The 19,884-nt window shown below is 37.3% G+C and overlaps 1 protein-coding gene across 2 annotated transcripts in view; it reads left to right on the plus strand.

The window, feature by feature from the left end:
• Positions 1–19,884, plus strand: part of DHX29 (DExH-box helicase 29) — a 46,267-nt gene that overhangs the window by 11,527 nt on the left and 14,856 nt on the right. For both annotated transcript variants that reach the window (XM_040453168.1, XM_040453175.1), the window contains exons 5-12: positions 324–466; positions 2,410–2,535; positions 5,351–5,477; positions 6,241–6,399; positions 8,093–8,258; positions 8,527–8,650; positions 9,914–10,522; positions 12,207–12,350. In XM_040453168.1, the coding sequence (XP_040309102.1) occupies positions 324–466; positions 2,410–2,535; positions 5,351–5,477; positions 6,241–6,399; positions 8,093–8,258; positions 8,527–8,650; positions 9,914–10,522; positions 12,207–12,350 (1,598 nt within the window). The remainder of the gene's footprint in view (positions 1–323; positions 467–2,409; positions 2,536–5,350; positions 5,478–6,240; positions 6,400–8,092; positions 8,259–8,526; positions 8,651–9,913; positions 10,523–12,206; positions 12,351–19,884) is intronic.

Below are 19,884 nucleotides of genomic sequence, written 5' to 3' on the forward strand. Positions count from 1 at the left end.
CTGATTAAGGATCCTGCCATATACTGTAATAGGCAACCAAAGAGTTGGGAAGGGTTCAAATCTTTTTTTGAAAACTTAGGAGCCTAACACATTGAGAGTGAAATAAATGGCTATTTAGAGGTGGGCTGTCATCTGATGAGTGTTCGCACTTTGACTTTGACAATAAAGTCAGATTCATCATAGGATTTCTATTCTTGAGGAGATGTGTGTGGAAGAAAATTAGGTGCTCTTTGTTTAGCCAGGATTTTTGTGTATGTTTGATGAATGTGTATGTTTATGTTTTATATATCATATGTATGTTTTTTTTAATCCCAATTTTTAAGATGCACTTCCTGAAGGATTCAGTCAAGAATTTGAAGAGCAACAAACTAAAAGTAGGCCAAAATTCCAGTCTCCTCAAATACCAGCCACTGTTTCACCTCCATTGCAACCTAAAATCAAAAAACCAGAAGATACTAAGATTAAGGTAATTTAAGAATTAAACACATGAAGTTGTATAAAATCAGAATAAAGTGCATTATAGCAGTTTATGAGTAGAAATACTAGGTTACAATAATGTTTTTGCTTATTGAAGAGAATTAGTTTGCCAAACTTTTCTGTCACGGTTTCGGTAGTGTGTTGCTGCATAACAAACCACCCAAAAATTTAGTGACTTAAACCACCAGTTTATTTCTTTTGATTCTGCAGTCTGGACCAGGGTCAGCTGTTTAGTCCATCTGTTTCCCAAGGTGTCTTACTAGGCTAGAATATCCAAAATGGTTTCTTACTTACAGGACTAGTACCTCAGCTGGGGGCTAACCAGGCATCCTTCTTTCCATGTGGCTAACTTATGTTTCCTCATATATGATGGTCACAGGGTGGTCTGATTTACTTGGCATCTGGCTTCTAAGACCAAGTATTTCAAGATGATAAGCCCCAGTCTATAAATTTCTTACCAAGCCCTAGCTTGTATCTTGGTAATGTTTCCTTGGTTGAAGCATATCACATGGCCAATTCCAAAATACATGTGGAAGGGGATTACAGCAAGGAGTCAAGACTGGAAGGTATACTTCATTAGGGCGTTATGCTTAAATACACTGCGTGTCACAAAACCTCTGTGTTCATGAACCTAGAGAACATTATGCTAAGTTAAATAAACCAGTCACAGAAAGATAAATACTATAGGATTCCACTTAAGTGAAGTATCCAAAATAGCTAAACTTTTAAAAGTGGAAAATAGAGTGGAAGTTACCAGAGGCTGAAGGGAGGAGAGGGGACAATGGGGAAATGTTGCCTAATCATTTAGTTTCAGTTACACAAGATGAATAAGTTCTAGAGATCTTTGTAACATAGTGCCTATAGTTAACAGAACATTATGCATTTTAAAATATGTTCAGAAGATAGGTCTCATGTTATGTGTTCTCACCACAATCACCACTCCCTATCCCCACCAATCCATGTGCACAAAAGAACACAAGGAAGTTTACAGAGGTGATGGATATGTTTAGTATCTCGATTGTAGGTATCGTGAATGGACACATATGTCCAAACTCATCAGAATGAGTTTATGTATATATTATGATAAGTTAATATATAATTGATATATTAACATGTACATTAGATATGTACAATTTTTTAAAGTTTATTATTTCGAGAGAAAAAGCATATACATGTGAACAGGGGAGGGGCAGAGAGAAGGAGGGAAAGAATCCCAAGCAGGCTCCACGTGGTCAGCAGGGAGCCCGAGACAGGGCTTGATCCCATGAATGGCAAGATCATAACCTGAGCTGAAATCAAGAGTTGCATGCCCAACTGACTGAGCCACCCAGGCACCCCAAGTATGTACAGTTTTTAAATATATGACTTATACCCCAGTAAAGCTTGAAAACAAAACAAAAACAAAAATCTGGAAGCATTATCCCCATAAAACCACTATTTTTAAGGAATAGCACTAGTTGGTTTTTTTGTTTTTTAAACATTTTATTTTTTGAGAGAGAAGGAGAATGAATGTGTGATCAGGGAAGGGGCAGAGAGAGAGGGAGACACAGAATCCAAAGTAGGCTCCAGGCTCTGAGCTGTTAGCCCAGAGCCTGATGTAGGGCTTGAACCCACAAACACGAGATCGTGACCTGAGACGAGGTTGGATACTCAACCCGACTGAGCCACCCAGGTGCCTGGAGTAGCACTAGTTTTTAAAGTTCTCCTTATTGTTTGGCCTCTTTATATAGACATACCTTTTTGATTTTGAAAGTTTAGACTTCTTAAAGCAAGGTGTAATTCGTTTGTCCTTCACAGAACAGTATATGATTTTAGGAGGTTTACGTGTCTCCTGTTTCTGAGTGAAAAAAAAAATAGTGAAAACAGGGACACTTGATAGTTTGACACCTTTTTCTAACTTTGGTTTTTCAGATATTTGTTTTTCCTTTCTAGCCAAAAAAGGAAGAAAAAAATTTGGAAGTAAATATGAAAGCATGGATTTTGCAGTATGCCGAACAGCAAAATGAAGAAGAAAAGAGTGAGAATTCTAAAAGTTTAGAAGAGGAAAAATTTGACCCCGTGAGTTAGAAATTTGTATTAGGCTTTTAGGAGTGGATGGAAAGGTTAAGCAAAATAAAACCTAAAAGTAACAAAATAAAAATGGCACAAAGTAACTGCTCAATAAGTGTTACTTACGTTTCCTCCCATCTTTAAACAGATAATCATCAAGTATTTTTAAATGATTATCATTTGTAAGAAGTATCCTAAATTCCTTGGATAATAAAAGAAAGGCACATTTCGTTACAAAAAAATCCTTAGTCTGGTCAGAGAAACCTAGATATAAGAGAAACTAAAAATGTAAGGTTACATGAAAACAAGTTGTAGGAAGAAAATATTACAATACATGTCTGACAGTAGACTTTAGGATTTATAAAGTTTTCAAAGGACAACAGATACTTCACAAAAATAGACATATGGATAGCCAGTAAACATGTAAAAACAATTTCAAGATCACTAGTCATCAGAGAAATGAAAATGGAAACTGCAGTTAGATCCTCTTGTATATTCATCAAAATGGCTACTATTAAAGAGATCAGTAATACCAAGTGTTGGGAGTGCATGGAACTGCAGGAACACTCAGACATTGATTGTGGGAGTATAAAATGGTATATCCACTTCAGAAAACTGGCACTTCCTTAAAAAGTTAAACATACACTTAGCCATGTGACAGAACAGTTTCGTTCTTAGGTATTTATTCAAGAAAACTGAAAACATGTCCACAAAAGACCTGTACACAAATGTGCATAGCAGTTTTATATTCATAATAGGCAAACACTGCAAGCAACTTTGCAAGGCATAATCCTTGAATGAAAGAAGGGAGACACAGATGACTACATGTGTAATTATTATATTAAATTCCAGATAAGTCATCCTTGCTAAATCAATCTCTCGTGACAAAAGGCAGATCAGTAGTTGCTTGAGTCCAAGGATAGGGAAAGAGGATTCACTGTAAGGCAGCATGAGGAAACTTTTGGGGATGGTGGGAATGTTTTTTATCTTGATTAGGATGATGGTTAAATCAATATATATATTTATGAAACACATTCACCTGTATACCTAAATGGGTGCATTATATGTAAATCATACCTTAATAAAATTGGTTTAGAAAGAGAAAAGGGAAGTTGCAAAACACCATGTGTAGTATGATGAACCCATTTGTGTAAAAGAAAAATAGATATATGTGTATTTTCATTCTATATGCACAGAAAAGATATGGAAAGATACACGAGAAGCTATTATTAGTGATTAGGACTGGGGTGGTAGAATGAGAGGGACACTTCTTTTTTTATACTCTTCTGTATCCTATACGTATTTTTTAAACTCTGTGCCTATATTAAACTAATATAAGCAAAAAGAACTTAGGACAGTATGAGTCTCCATTAAGGGTCAAAGAAGAGGTCTCTTTTGATTAGAACATTTGGTCAAGACTGCAAGAAGAGAGGGGGAACTTGAAGGGTGCCAAGTGTGCATGGGCAGTAAAGGGAAGATGATCCATATGGGTAAAATAGTGTGAACAGTGTACAGAAGTGGATTGTGCAATGAGCCTTTGGGTATTAAACAATACATGAATATATACAGAGTATACAATGTAGATGAGTACTGACAGGAAGGAGTAAACAAGTGAGTTTAGCTGAGACCAGAAGATTTTGATCCCCAAAAAATGAATTTGACTTTTTTTTCTTGAGAAGAGCTTCTCGAAGTTGGGGGCAGGTGAGTTACAAGAATTTGGTATTTTAGGTCAAAATTAAAGTGCTTAGTTAAAGTGGTTTGGAATATTTAGTAGCATTCAAGGTGATTTGGAAAGGATAGGGAAGCCATTTGGTAGCTTTTGCACTTCCTCAGGTATGAAATAATAAGGCTCCAAAGTGGTATTGGAATTGGAAGGCAACAGAATCATTTAAAGCCAGAACCAATAGAAAGTTTTGGTTTACTGAGTAAAGAAGTTAATGAGCTAAAGACAGCAAGAGATTTTCAGGTGGAGGGACAGTGGTATCAATGGCAGAAATAGGAATGATGGAAGAATGTGATTTGGGTGAACAAGAGGTACAGACAGCTAACGCTTCTGTTTACACTGTATCAGTGTGTTCTACACAAAGTGGTTCCAGGCTTAAGCTCGATGTGCTGCCTTAGTTGATCTCTTTTCCATTCATGTTAACAGTTGTGTTTCATAGCAGCATTATACATGCCCTTATCTTCACCTTGTGCGTTGATGCTTCTCATCTGTACTTTGTTAACCTAAGGAAAAAAACAAATTTGAGTTTAATTTTAAACTGCATCTAATGTTTGCTCAGCGGAGCTAGTCCTTAAGTTTTATAACACCCATTTTACCAGAGGCCTTTTTTTTTTTTTTTTAATGTCCCTATTTTCTACAAGAAAGAGAATATGGAAAGGTAACTTTCAGATGAATATTATTATATTATTATCTACACAATCCTTTTTGTAAATTATAAAATGTATAAAAACAAAATACTTCCTTTTTACAGAAATGAGCTTACTTAACTTTTATTCTGTAGTTTTTAATTTTATTTAACATGTCAAGGAAATTTTCCATGTGGATCACCCTCATTCTTTTGGTAGCTCATTTTTTTTTTTAATGGCTGACAGATTTTCTCTGTAGATGAGTACCTTTGATTTGCAGTTTTTCCTCTTCTGTCACTACTACCTACAAATCTGCACCTTTGTATTATTTCTCTGTGAAAAATTCCTAAAAGCAGATTTGCTGGATCAAAGAATAAGATTAAAAGATCATAGGTTTTTCTATAATAAACTGACAAATGACTTAACTGATTTTGTTCTTTTTTAAATTTCTGAATCAATATCTTCTTTGGAACAGAATGAAAGGTACTTGCACCTTGCAGCAAAACTTCTGGATGCAAAGGAGCAGGCAGCTACCTTTAAACTAGAAAAAAACAAGCAAGGCCAAAAAGAGGCTCAAGAAAAAATAAGGAAATTTCAAAGAGGTAAACACTTAAAAATTCTTAGGTATATAAATGTCTCTTCTTTTTTTGGCTTTCCTGGCATGGAGGTTGCCTCTTTTTGTCTACTCTTTCCTAACGGTTTATACCTGGGATTGGTAGGCTTTCTGTAACAAGGCAAATAATAAATATTGTAGGTTGTGTGGGCCATATAGATGCTCTCACAACTACTGAACTCTCCTGTCACAGCATAGAAGCAGCCACTGGTAGTATGTAAGTAAATGGCTATGTTCTCATAAAACTTTATGGATACTGAAATAGGAATTTCATATAAATTTTCACATGTCACCAAATACTTCATATATTTTTCAACCAGTTAAAAATACCAAAATCATTTTTAGCTTATAGGCTATACAGAAACAGTCAGCAGGGCTGGATGCGACCCATTGGCCATAGTTTGGCAGCCTCTGAAATATACCATAAAATACCATCCTCATTCAAAAAGGAGAGTCAGGTACACTTCCATGAGCATTCATGTCTAATGAGTATGTTTTTCCAGACCTTCTACATCTGTTAAATAATTCATTTAAAACATTTTAGTATATGATGTGAAAATAAATTGCCTCTGACTTCTAGCATAAATTCCAAGTAGAAAGTGTTGAATAACTGGCTGCAAGGAAAAAGAAAGAATGCTGTTCTGTTTTTGTTGTTGTTTTGCGGTTTTTTTGTTTGTTTTTTAACCGTCTCTGCAAAGTAAAGAGACATAAAAAACAAATACAACAAAGCACAATTTTTTTTTTCTTGGCAGAAATGGAAACTTTAGAAGACCATCCAGTATTCAATCCAGCCATAAAGATTTCACATCAACAGAATGAAAGGAAAAAGCCTCTTGTAACCACAGAAGAAGAAAGGGCTTTGAACTTTAACTTATTTGAAAAATCTGTAGCTGCTACTGAAGAAGAGAAAGGTAAAACAAAGGGAAAGGGTTTCGAGGTGAAAGTAGTAAAATGTCACTGAAAATACAACTGAGAAATTGTTAGTTTGCATTCTAGCAAACTACATAAGCTGGCAGTAAAGTTACGCTTCCACATGCTGTCTTGGAAAAATAATAATTATAACTTTTGTAGCATTTTGTGATTTTAAGTATCTTGTTTCAGTCTCATCTCTTTCCAGTCCATCCTCCAAATTCCTGCCAGAATTATTTTCCCTAACCTATCTAAATGCGATTTCCCTGTTAAAAACCCTCAATCAGTAGTAAGTCCATACTTATCACGGCATTGAAGAGCCTTTGCATTCTACCACAATCTGCCTTCCCACTTTATTCTCCCAGCTAAGTACTGTAGCCACAACATTCTCTAGAACATGTGTTATTTCATGGCTCCATGATTTTGCTCATTCTGTTATCCCCTACTTGGCCAACCTTACCCTCGCTTCAAGGTTAACTCAAACAGCCCTAAGAGGACTCTGCCATGAGTACTGCCTTGCCACTGGATGTGTGTAATGGTGCATTTATTTGTGCTAAGTAAATTATTGATATAGCTTGTATGATATTTATCTGTACTATAGTCAAGTCCTGTGCTAAATTGTCAGTTTTTTAATTCTATATTCTTTGATAAATATTTATTGAATTTTTATTGTTGATAATGTCAGTTGCTGTATGTACGGTAATTAACAAAATAACCTAGTCCTTGCCCTCTTCAAGTGTATGGTCTTGTAGGGGAGATAAGCATTACCATATACACAAATATTTAATTATAAATTGTGATGTAAGCTATCAGAGCAAGAATACTGGTGTTTAATATTAGAGATAACAATGGGGCTGTTGATTTGCTCTGAGATCTGATAGATGATTAGGTGTCAGCCCAGTGATACCTTGGTGGGAAGAGCCACCTTAGAAGGAGGGAGACAGTACATTGGAAGTCTAAGGTAGAGAAGACGTAGAGCAGACTATTCAACAGAACACTCTATGATAGGAATGTTATATATCTGACCTATCCAGTGTGATAGCTACTAGCCAAATAGGAGTAATGGGCACTTGAAATGTGATTAATGCAACTGAGAAACTGAAAGTTTAATTGTAATTAATTTAGATTTGTTCATGTGTGGCTACTGCCTCTGTACTGGGCCAAGCAGGCTTAGAGCATTTGAGGAAGTGACTGCCTGCCTGTGTGGCTATAATAGAGTGAGCATGATAAGCAGAGATGGACCATGAAAAGGTTTTAGGCAGTGGTGAAGAATTTGGACTTTATTTTATACATAATGTGAAACCAATGAAGGTGGCGGTGGCAGCAGCAGCTGTTAAGCAGAGAAATGACATCTGATCTATATTTTTTTCAAAAGATTACCCTTCCTGTGTGGTAGCCTCCCAAATACTATAATTCAGAGTACCCTGAACAATTCATCACATGGTTAGTTATCATAGACATTTTATAAGAATGGATGAGTTACTCAGGATACTTTTTTTTAAAAGATTCAGATATTTAGTGGTTTTATCCATTAAGAGAATTTCCTTACATCACTCAGAAGAGCAAACTTTTTTTTTTAACCTATTCTCTTCTAAAGGTCTTTTCCCAAAATTGAGAGGACTTTGATCACTCAAAAGAGACTACACATTACCACATGACAATTTTTAAAAAAACAATCTTTGTCTATCATTTTAGAGAAAAAGAAAGAACCTCATGATGTAAGAAATTTTGACTATACAGCTCGAAGCTGGACTGGAAAATCTCCCAAACAATTTCTGATCGATTGGGTCAGGAAGAATCTTCCCAAGAGTCCAAATCCTTCCTTTGAAAAAGTTCCAGTAGGTAGATACTGGAAATGTAGGTATGTTTTTTTGGTTAATTGAATGAACTTTTAGAAAAATCTAAGATGAAAAATCTGTTTCTTACATGTTAAGTAAACATATTTTGGAAGCTCTCTTATTTCACATCTCAGGTTGATAGTGCTGATACGTTATCTAGTACATCTTCATTAGAAATATTTCATTAGAAATATTTAATTAATTAATGTAAACTTAGGCTCAGTGTGAATGGAATTCTGACTTGTTTTTACTTCACTAATTTTATTTTAAAAATCTTTGGCTTCCTTGTAGGGTAAAAGTAATCAAGTCTGAAGATGACGTACTGGTAGTATGCCCTACAATCTTAACAGAAGATGGCATGCAAGCTCAGCACCTGGGAGCAACTCTAGCTCTGTACCGTTTAGTGAAAGGGCAGGTGAGACTTTTTAAATTGATGTGTTTCAAAAGTCATTCGTGGAGTAGTGCATGTACTGTACTTTGCCAACATAAAACTATGAGCATATGGAATGTAGTATTTAACGATGGCCTTCAGTGCCAGTTTTTACTTAGCACTTCTTCAGATTAATCCTCGTTAAATGCTTACTTATGATTTTGACTGCGTCTTGCCCCTAAACATAGCTTCGTCTTTCTGTCCTTAGACCAGAGGCTCTGAACCATTTCACTGGTCTAGTTTTTCAGGCTGTGCTATTTTATGGATTAAAAATAGTTGTTCTAGGTTGGTTGAAGTAAGGAGAATTTTTAAACAGTTTAATGCTTATTTAAATGTTATGTCTCTCTTGAATGTTACATTTTTTTCTCTCTTTTGAAAAGTTATAGAACTTAGTTGCAGTTTTCAATTTTAGCATATATGAACTATAAGCTTTCAGGTTAAAGAAAGATTGAAGTACTTCTGAAGGAAGCTTTTTTTCTTTTTCCTGGATTGTTGGATTGTCAACATTTCTTTTTTGCAATAAATACATGTTCTTCATGGGAAATTAGAACCACTGGAAATTTTAGACCCTGATGAAGTGGAACTCCAAACGATAGTTCTTTTCCAGCTTCTGCCAGTAAAAATTTGTAATGTCTTTATTTCACCTATTTTGCAAAAAGGAATCATAAACTAAGCTTAATTGATAGAAGTAACTCTCAGTGTTATAGAGATAATTGTGGGCTCTTTTATGACACAGAATTAGGACAACTTAGATTCACTTCACTGTAGTTTATTTTAAATACTTTGACCTGTAATATCATTTACCTGCCAGCATCTCAGAGGGAATTTTCTTTCAGAAATGCTTTATGGATCACCTACATATTTACATAGTACCACTGCAGGAATAAATAATAAAAATATACTCAGTAGTTTGCTCCAGGAATGAGCACTTTTCATGTATTAAAAGTTTACTTTAGAGTGTGTCTGTAAGGGAGATATTAGGCCCATTTTACCAACGTAGAATCTGAGACACAGAGAGGTTATTTGTCGAAGGTCACACAGTAAGTTTAGAAGCCTGAATATGATATGCTGTTTATAAATTTGCATCATATGCATGTGTATCTTATATTAAAATAGTAACTAAGAGACAAATTACATTTTAAGAGGAAAATAGCTATCCTTCTAAGTTCCAGCCTATTGAATTTTAATATTAAGTAATTAGTGAAAATAACATACTGGTGTTTTGTTTTGTTTTTTTTTCCTTTATAGTCTGTGCACCAGTTACTTCCTCCCACTTACCGAGATGTTTGGTTGGAGTGGAGTGATGCAGAAAAGAAAAAGGAAGAATTAAATAAAATGGAAACCAATAAACCACGTGATCTTTTTATTGCCAAACTTCTGAACAAATTGAAACAGCAGCAGCAGCAGCAGCAACAACATTCTGAAAATAAGAGAGAAAACTCTGAAGATCCTGAGGAATCTTGGGAAAATTTAGTTTCTGATGAGGATTTTTCTGCACTGTCCTTGGAATCAGAAAAGGCAGAAGATTTGGAACCTGTTAGAGCCCTCTTTAGGAAGTTGCAAAGCACACCTAAGTACCAGAGACTTCTAAAGGAAAGGCAGCAGTTACCAGTGTTCAAGCATAGGAATTCAATTGTTGAAACTCTTAAAAGGCACCGGGTAGTGGTTGTGGCAGGTGAAACGGGGAGTGGCAAAAGTACTCAAGTACCACATTTCCTCTTGGAAGATTTGCTTCTAAATGAGTGGGGAGCTACTAAGTGTAACATTGTCTGCACCCAGCCCCGAAGAATCTCAGCAGTGAGTTTAGCCACAAGAGTATGTGATGAGTTGGGCTGTGAAAATGGACCTGGAGGAAGGGTAAGATGTCGTTCAACTCCATCTCAGTGAGTGGTGACATTACTCATCTGTGCTCTTGGGATCCAAATGAAACCTGTACAGTGTATGAGTTTTGACACTGCTACTGGCTATTCAGTAGCAGAATAACTGCAAAATACAGAAATTAATAAAATTGTTTAGAACCAAATATGAATTCCAGGTTGATACAACTCAGCTTAATTACACTTTGAATTGTTCTTTCTAGAGATGGTATTTAACATTTTTTTAAATGTTTTTTAATTTATTTTTGGGAGAGAGAGACAGAGTATGAGTGAGGAGGGGCAGAGAGAGAGGGAGACTGAGAATCTGAACCAGGCTCCAGGCTCCGAGCTGTCAGCACAGAGCCCGACATGGGGCTTGAACTCACAAATCACAAAATCATGACCTGAGCTGGAGTCACACGCTTAACCAAGTGAGCCACCCAGGCACCCCTAACATTTTTGCCTCTGTCTTTAAGATAGGTAACCCTTCACTAAAAATTTTTGTGAAACATGGTATGGATTTCTCTCATGGAATGTAAGAAGAAAAAAAGACATAATTTCTATCTTATAAGGAACTTATGTTAAGAGAATAACAGACATGTACATACATGGCAAATAAAAGAATGACCTTAGAAGGGAGCCTGGCTGGCTCACTTGGTAGAGCTTGTGACTCTTGATCTCAGGGTTGTGAGTTCAAGCCCCACATGGGGTGCAGACATTACATACATACATACATACAAAAAATTATTTTAAAAATAACTGAAGAAATAAAAAATGTGATGAGAATAGAAGTCACCTCAAGATTCCCATGAGGCACCACTGGTATGAGACCAGTTGCTCTTTAACAGTGGCAGCTTTTATGAAATCTTGACAGAAAAGTAGACCAAATTGTAGGAACTGCTCTAAATTTTTGTCCTGAGTACCTCAATATTTTGTTGCAAGATAATTTAATTAGAATACAATAGTCAATCTTTGATGGTACCTGGAGTGAACAGCTTTTGTCTCAACACTTTGAAGAGATCAAAAGTTTTTCTTGTTTAAAGTTAGCAAACCAGAGGCACCTGAGTGGCTCAGTTGGTTGGGCATCTAACTTCAGCTTGGGTCATGATTTCACAGTTCATGAGTTCGAGCCCTGTGTCAGGCTTTATGCTGACAGCTTAGAGCCTGGAGCCTGCTTCGGACTCTGTGTGTCTCCCTCTCTCTCTGCCCCTTTCCTGCTCACACTCTGTCTCTCAAAAATAAATAAACATTAAAAAAAAATTTTTTTTAAGTTAGCAGAACAAATTTTATAGTTTTATACAATTGAAGATATTGGGACAATAATTTTAGTTAATTTGGGACACCTGGGTGGCTCAGTCATTTAAGCATCCGACTTTGGCTCGGGTCATGATCCCACTGTTTGTGAGTTCGAGCCCCACATCGGGCTCTGTGCTGAAAGTTCAGAGCCTGGAGCCTGCTTTGGACTCTGTGTCTCCCTGTCTCTCTGCCCCTCCCCCGCTCACATTCTTTCTCTGTCTCTCAAAAATAAATAAAAAAAGTTAAAAAATTTTTTTTTAATTTCACTAACTAGATTTCCTTAAACTGCCCTACTTAGTAGCAGGATCAGCACCTGTGCTTCATTTCTTAGCTCTTGTTTCCCAGATCACTTATGAGAATCTTATCTCAACCTTATGTTCTCCCTATAGAATTCTTTGTGTGGATATCAGATCCGGATGGAATCTCGAGCTAGTGAATCTACAAGGTTACTCTATTGTACAACAGGAGTTTTGCTAAGGAAACTTCAGGAAGATGGTCTCCTAACCAATGTGTCTCATGTTATTGTAGACGAGGTGAGTATATTCTGTAGTCGTGTTCAGATAAATTCTAAACAGTTTCACGTTAAAAGGATGCTACTTCTAATACTACCTAACATTTTCTTCATGCTTATTAAATGCCCCTGTGTATATAATTATTTAATTTTCTCTAACAGGTATGTCTCATGTTAATTGTTTTAATACCATATGGCATTTGCTATATGCTTCTGACTGTATATATATATAAATTCATTTAACCTTTCCTGAAAAACAGTGAAGTAGATACTATTATCTCCTTTGACAGTTGCTCTGAGGCACAATGAGGTTAAAATACTATGTGTAAGTTCACACAGCCAGTAATTTCTGCAACTTGGAGGTTCAAACTGAGGCCATCTGGATGCAGTCTGTGGTGTGTATACTGCCTCTTAACTACATTTGGTTGTTAAAGGATTTTCCTTAATTCGTACTAAAAAAAACCAAGAAATCTTCATCATTTACTCTATAGATATATCCCTCCTTGAATCAGATTTTTTTTAATGTTTATTTTTGAGAGAGAGGAGCAGAGAGAAAGGGAGACAGAGAATCTCAAGCAGGTCCCACCTTGTCGGTGCAGAACCCAATGCGGGGCTTGAACTTAGAAATGGTGAGATTATGACCTGAGCAGAAATCAAGAGTTGTATGTCCTTGGATCAAATTTTAATGCACACTTAAATTGAATCTTTAAATTGAAAATTTCCCCTTAGAATTATTATTTATTTTTTTTGAGAGAGAGAGAGAGAGAGAGAGAGAGAGAAAGAGAGAGAGCCTGTAAGCAAGGGAGGGCAGATAGCAGGAGAAGGAGAACCCCAAGTGGGCTCCTTGCTCTTAGCAGCAAAGCCCAACTCAGGGCTCGATCCCAGGAACTGTGAAACTACGACCTGAGCTGAGATGAAGAGTCACACACTTAACCGAATGAGCTACCCATGTGCCCCTCCCATTAGAATTATTTTAAATGGTGCAGTAGCCTACCACATGTAAACTGATTTGCTTTGTACATGATTTTGTCAAGAAGAAATAAGATACATAGCATTTCTATTATACAAGAACTATTTAAAAAATTTTCCCTGATGTAAAGTTTTTATAAATGTCTGTTAATTCACTAAATTCAGAAGGCAGTATTAAAGTTCAGTCATTCATTGATTTTTAATTAGTAGACTACATATAGATTGTTCGGTCATTTTCCTCCTTTTGCTTAGAAAATGGTACAAATAGGGGTGCCTGGATGGCTCATTCAAATGTCCGACTTTGTCTCAGGTCATGATCTCATGGTTCATGAGTTTGAGTCTCGCATCGGGCTCTGAACTGACAGTGTGGAGCCTGCCTGGAATTCTCTCTTCCCCCCTTCATTCTGCCCCTCCCCGTCTCATGCCCTCATACATATGCACTCTCTCTAAAATAAATAAACTTAAGGGGCGCCTGGGTGGCTCAGTTGGTTAAGTGTCTAACTTCAGCTCAGGTCACGATCTCGTGGTCTGTGAGTTCAAGCCCCGCATCAGGCTCTGGGCTGATGGCTTAGAGCCTGGAGACTGCTTCTGATTCTGTGTCTCCCTCTCTCTCGGCCCCTCCCCCATTCATGTTCTGTCTCTCTCTGTCTCAAAAAAAAAATAAAAAAATAAAAAAATAAAGGTAAACTTAAAAAAAATAAAACAAATAAACTTTAAAAGAAAATATTACAAATATAGCAAGATACAAAAATGAAAATAAAAACCTATAATCTCATATCCCAGAAAAAAAAATCACGGTTGACATTGAATATACATATTTATATGTATATATATTTAATAATATGAATGTATCTCTTGTTACAGTCTTTAAAATTTGATCGCCTGATATAAGTATGGCTACTCCAGTTTTCTTCTGACATCCATTAGCATGATAGACGGTTCTCCATCCCCTTACTTTCAGTCTGCAGGTGTCTTTAAGTCTAAAATGAGTCTCTTATAGGCAGCATATAGATGAGTCTTGTTTTCTTATTCTGATACCCTTTGTCTCTTGATTGGAGAATTTAGTCCATTTACATTTACAGTGATTATTGAAAGACAAAAATTTAGTGCCCTTGTGTTGCCTGTAGAACTGGCATTTCTAATGATATTCTCTAGTCTTTTCTAGTCTTTTGGTGTGTTTTTGTTTTGTTTCTTCTCCAAAGAGTCCCCCCACCTTAGGGGCGCCTGGGTGGCTCTGTCGGTTTAGCGTCTGACTTCAGCTCAGGTCATGATCTCATGGTTCACAAATTTGAGCCCCATGTTGGGCTCTGCTGACATCTCAAAGCCTGGAGCCTGCCTGCTTCAGATTTTGTCTCCCTCTCTCTCTGCTCCTTCCCCGCTCATGATCTCTCTTTCTTAAAAATAAACATTTAAAAAAATGTAAAGAAAAAAAAGAACCCCCCCCCCCCCTTAAATTTTCTTGCAGGGCTGGCTCAGTAGTCACAAAATCCTTTAGTTGTTGTTTGGGAAACTCTTTATCTCTCCTTCTATTTTGAATGACAGCCTTGCTGTTATAAACAATTCTTGCCTGGACATTTTTGCGATTCCGCACTTTGAATATATCCTGTCACTTCTTTCTGGCCTGCTAAGTTTCTGTGGACAGATCTGCTACAAACCTGATCTGTCTTCCCTTGTAGGTTGAGGAGTTTTTTTTCCCCTCGCTGCATTCATGATTTTTTCCATGTCTGTGTATTTTGTGAATTTGACTATGATATGGAATGGTGATGGTCAGCTTTGTTGAATCTAATGGGAGTTCTCTTTGCCTCTTGGATTTTGATATCTGTGACCTTTCCCAGACTAGGAAAGTTTTCAGCTATAATTTGCTTATGTAAACCTCCTGCCCCTTTTTGTCTCTCTTCATTTTCTGGCACTCCTATGATACAATGTTACTCTTTAATAAATCACTGAGTTCTGTACATCTTGTATCATGATCTTTAGACTTTGTTTCCCTCTTTTTTTTCTGCTTCATGATTTTCCATAATTTTATCTTCTGTATCACCGATTGGGTGCTCTACTTCATCCATCCTCACCATCACAGCATCCATTTGCAATTGCATTTTGGTTATTGCATTTTTAATTTTGGCCTGACCAGGTTTTAGTTTTTTTTTATTTCTGTAGAAAGGGAGTCTCTGGTGTCTTCTATCATTTTTTCATCCCTAGCTAGTATTCTTGTAATCGTGATTTTAAATTCTAGTCCACACATCATACTTATATCTATGTTGATTAAATCCCTGGCTGTCATTTCTTCCTGTCTTTTCTTGTCCGGTAAAATCCTCCATTGTATCATTTTGGAGGAAAAAAAAATTAATAAATTTAAAAATAAAAATAAAATATTAAAAAAACAAAAAAAATAAAGGAAGCTAGATCCTAGGTGTGTTTTGGTCTACTTGTTGGGAGAAGCTTGATAGAAAAGAGAAAGGAGGGGCGCCTGGGTGGCGCAGTCGGTTAGGCGTCCGACTTCAGCCAGGTCACGATCTCGCGGTCCGTGAGTTCGAGCCCCGCGTCGGGCTCTGGGCTGATGGCTCAGAGCCTGGAGCCTGTTTCTGATTCTGTGTCTCCCTCTCTCTCTGCCCCTCCCCCGTTCATGCTCTGTCTCTCTCTGTCCCAAAAATAAATAAACGTTGAAAAAAAAAATTAAAAAAAAAAAAAAAAAGAGAAAGGAAAAAAAGTTTAAAAAAATTTTTTAATTAAAAAAATAAAATACAAAAATAGAATTAAAAATTTTTTAATTAAAAAAATTTTGCTCTTTCTGTATCCAAGAAAGAGAAAAGAAAGGAAAAAGAAAACAGAAGGAAAAACAGAAGGAAAGAAAATGAACAACAAGCAAACAGCGTGAAACTTGAATGAAGTTACATCCATTTTACCTAGAACTGAAATCTTGCAGCACATTATATAGTCCAGTCCGTAAGCTAAGCAGGTAGAAGGGATTTGTTCTGGTCTTCTAAGGGATGTCCCTGGAGGGTGCAGGTTGGTGGGGCTGGGTGTAATGGCTCCCTTCTCCACTTGGTAGTGCTGCTTAGCTCACTGGGGTCATCTGTGCATGGTGAAAATGGCTTTCCCCAGCTCTCTAGTCTCTGGTGCGTGAATTTCATGCCCTCAATCACCCCTTTGTCTCAGGCTGCCATCCACTCCCCGCCTTTACCCTGTGTCCAAGCTATCTGATTGCCAGGTGGTGCCTCCATCTGGAGTTTTATCTCAGATGGAGCTGTGTTTCAAAAATCCACCGCTCGGACCCATGCTGATTCTCTGGAGGAGGGTCTCATTGAACAACAGCCAGGTGCTGTCTTGTCCCAGAAAATGTTCATGTGATCGCACAGCAGCAGAGGCTCTGAGTTTATGGTAAATCACAACACATAGCTAGTGCCAGGTTTTGCTGTATTCCTGTCTTTGTTCCAATATCAGTAAACATGGCAGCTCTCCAGGGTCCACCAGGACTTTGGCCTGGAGGGAAGCTGCATGGCCTCTACCACAGGCACTCCAAACAGGGGAACCGCTTCTACTTAAGTGGCACATGGACCCCTCAGACTGTGCTGCATGCTCCTGGGGATTCCCCCTACTTCCTCAGAGCGCCGCCAGGCTCTAAGCTCTGAAACTTTAGACTCTGTGCTCCACTGTTTATAGAAGCCTGGTGGTATTGAAACCCTCTCCTTCCTCCCCATCAGTAGTTTTGGGGAACACATTTCTTGTCCAGTCCCCTGCAAGTGTTTTCACTCTTTATCTCTTTCTCTCCAGCTACTCTTAAAGGGAGTGCTTTGCTTGCGTGATCCCAGTGTGCTGCAGTCTTCCTCCTTTTTCTTTCTGTTGTCTCTGCAAAAACAGCTCCCTATCCTCCATGGCTCTGTGGCTTTTCTCTCCCCCCATTCACCTCTCTGCACCACATACCTGCCAAGTTCTCTGGCTCAAATTAGGCAGATTTTTGCATTAATTCTCAGATCACTTTCCAGGTGTTCAAAATGGCTTGATGCTAATCTAGCTATGTTTCATGGATGAGACAAACTCAGGGTCCCCATAGTGCTACACCATATTGTCACTATCAGAAATACATATTTTTTCATGTCATTTGCCTTATGTCTGACTTATTTCACTTAGCATAATAATCTCTTCATTCATCCATGTTGTTGCAGATGGTAAGATTGCATTCTGTTTTATGGCTGAGTAATATTTCATTGTATATTCCATTGTATATATACCATATCTTCTTTATCCATTCATCTACGGATGGACACTTGGTCTGCTTCCATATCTTGGCCCTCGTTAATAATGCTGCTGTAAACATGGGTGCATGTATTTTTTCACATTAGTGTCGTTGTTTTCTTTGGGTAAACTCCCAGTAATAGAATTACTGGATCATTCTGTATTTCTGTTTATAATTTTTTGATGAACTTCAGACTCTTTTCCATAGTGGTTGCCCAGTTTACATTCCCCAAAAAAGTGCATGAATATTCCCTTTTCTTCCCATCCTCACCGACACTTATCTTTTTAATTCTTGCTATTTTCAGTGTTTTGAGGTGGTATCTCATTGTTTTGATTTGCGTTTCCCTGATGATGAGTGATGTTGAGCATCTTTTCATATATCTGTTGGCCATTTATATGTCTTAATTGAAAAAATGTCTACTCAGGTCCTCTGCCCACTTTTTAATTGTGTTTTTTTGGTGTTGAGTTGTTTTAGTTCTTTATGTATTTTGGATATTCACCCCTTCTTGGATATATCATTTGCAGGTATCTCTTCCCATTATTAAGTTGCCTTTCTTTTGTTGATGGTTTCCTTCACTGTGCAAAAGGCTTTTATTTTGGTGTCGTCCCAATAGTTTATTTTTGCTTTTGTTTCCCTTGCCTGAAGAGACATAATCCATAAAAATATGTTGCTAAGACCAATGTCCATGAGATTACTGCCTATGTTTTCTGTTAGGAGTTTTATGGTTTCAGGTCTCACATTTAGAATTTTAATCCATTTTATTTTGTGTTTGGTGTAAGAAGGTGGTCTAGTTTCCCAACACCATTTATTGAAAAGACTGTCTTTTCCCTATTATATATTCTTGCCTCAGAGTGAACCCTCATTGAAAAGCCAGATCTGGGGGCGCCTGGGTGGCGCAGTCGGTTAAGCGTCCGACTTCAGCCAGGTCACGATCTCGCGGTCCGTGAGTTCGAGCCCCGCGTCAGGCTCTGGGCTGATGGCTCAGAGCCTGGAGCCTGTTTCTGATTCTGTGTCTCCCTCTCTCTCTGCCCCTCCCCCGTTCGTGCTCTGTCTCTCTCTGTCCCAAAAAAAATAAATAAATAAACGTTAAAAAAAAAAAAAAAAAAGAAAAGAAAAGCCAGATCAACTTCAGGAAGCTGTTCTTTCATGGTTTAGTATTAGCATTCTGTTACATGATTTACTGAATTGTGCTTAAGTGTAATACTGTTAACATCTTGAACAATCTGGTAAAAACAAAGAAAAAGCTCAGTGAAATTCATCATGTTAAATATAAGGATGTAACAGATGTTGGAACAGAGTTCATTATGCTATTCAGGACCTTTCTTTTTGGTAACACTGAGAATAGTACATCTACCTTATTCTTACAAATAGTTGTGTGATTTGTTTTAGTTTATGGTCACTATGTGCGTTAAATAGCTTTTCTTGCTGGTTGCTAGTATGTTTACAGCCAGATGTTGCCTACCTCTGCAGAATGTGCTTAATAACATACACATTTTTTTAGCTCTATTTTATGATCTACCCTTATTTTTTCTTTAAAAAAAATCATTTTCTGCATAAATTAACATATGTTTGATGAGCTCAGATTTGCCTTACCATCAGGAAATCACTCATGAGTTTCAGACATAAATATCCTGGTAAAAGTAAAACTAGGATTATTCCTTCTTCCTCCCACATCCCATCACTTACACCAGTTGATTCTACTCGTTTCAAATTCATTCACTTTTCTCCATATTCAAATGCCATTGCCCTCATATAGACTACTATTATTTCTTTAAGTACTACAAAACCTCTATTTGAAACTTTTCTGTTGCTGTCCTCTATGACATTTTCCATATTATAGCCAGTTTTCTTTTTTAAGTTGAACTCAGACTACATGATTCCTCTGTGTAAAAAATTTTTTACATTATTTTTAGAGAGAGAGAGAGAGAACATGTGAGCAGGGCAGAGAGAGAGAATCTTAATCAGGCTCTGTGCTCAGCACAGAGCCCAGCACAGGGCGTGATCCCACAACCCTGGGATCATGACTTGAGCCGAAATTAAGAGCTGGATGCTCAACCAACTGAGCTACCCAGGTGCCCCTTATTTTTTGGAAAGATTTTTAAGTAATCTCTAATCTGTATACTTAATGTGGTGCTCAAACTCACAACCCTGAAATCAAGAATCACACACCACCGACTGAGCAAGCCAGGTGCCCCTAACGTGTTTTCATCACTGCCCCAACACATTAGGATAAAGTCTCAGGGACTTGCACAGCCGATTACCAAGTACCTCATTTGAAACATACAGCTTCTCTCTCCCTCCTCATGGGCTGACTATAAATATGAACTTTTAGTAGATTTGAGTGTCTGATTAT

This window comes from Herpailurus yagouaroundi, unplaced genomic scaffold, assembly GCF_014898765.1.
Source record: "Herpailurus yagouaroundi ecotype Mexico unplaced genomic scaffold, PumYag 29, whole genome shotgun sequence".
NCBI lineage: Eukaryota > Metazoa > Chordata > Mammalia > Carnivora > Felidae > Herpailurus > Herpailurus yagouaroundi.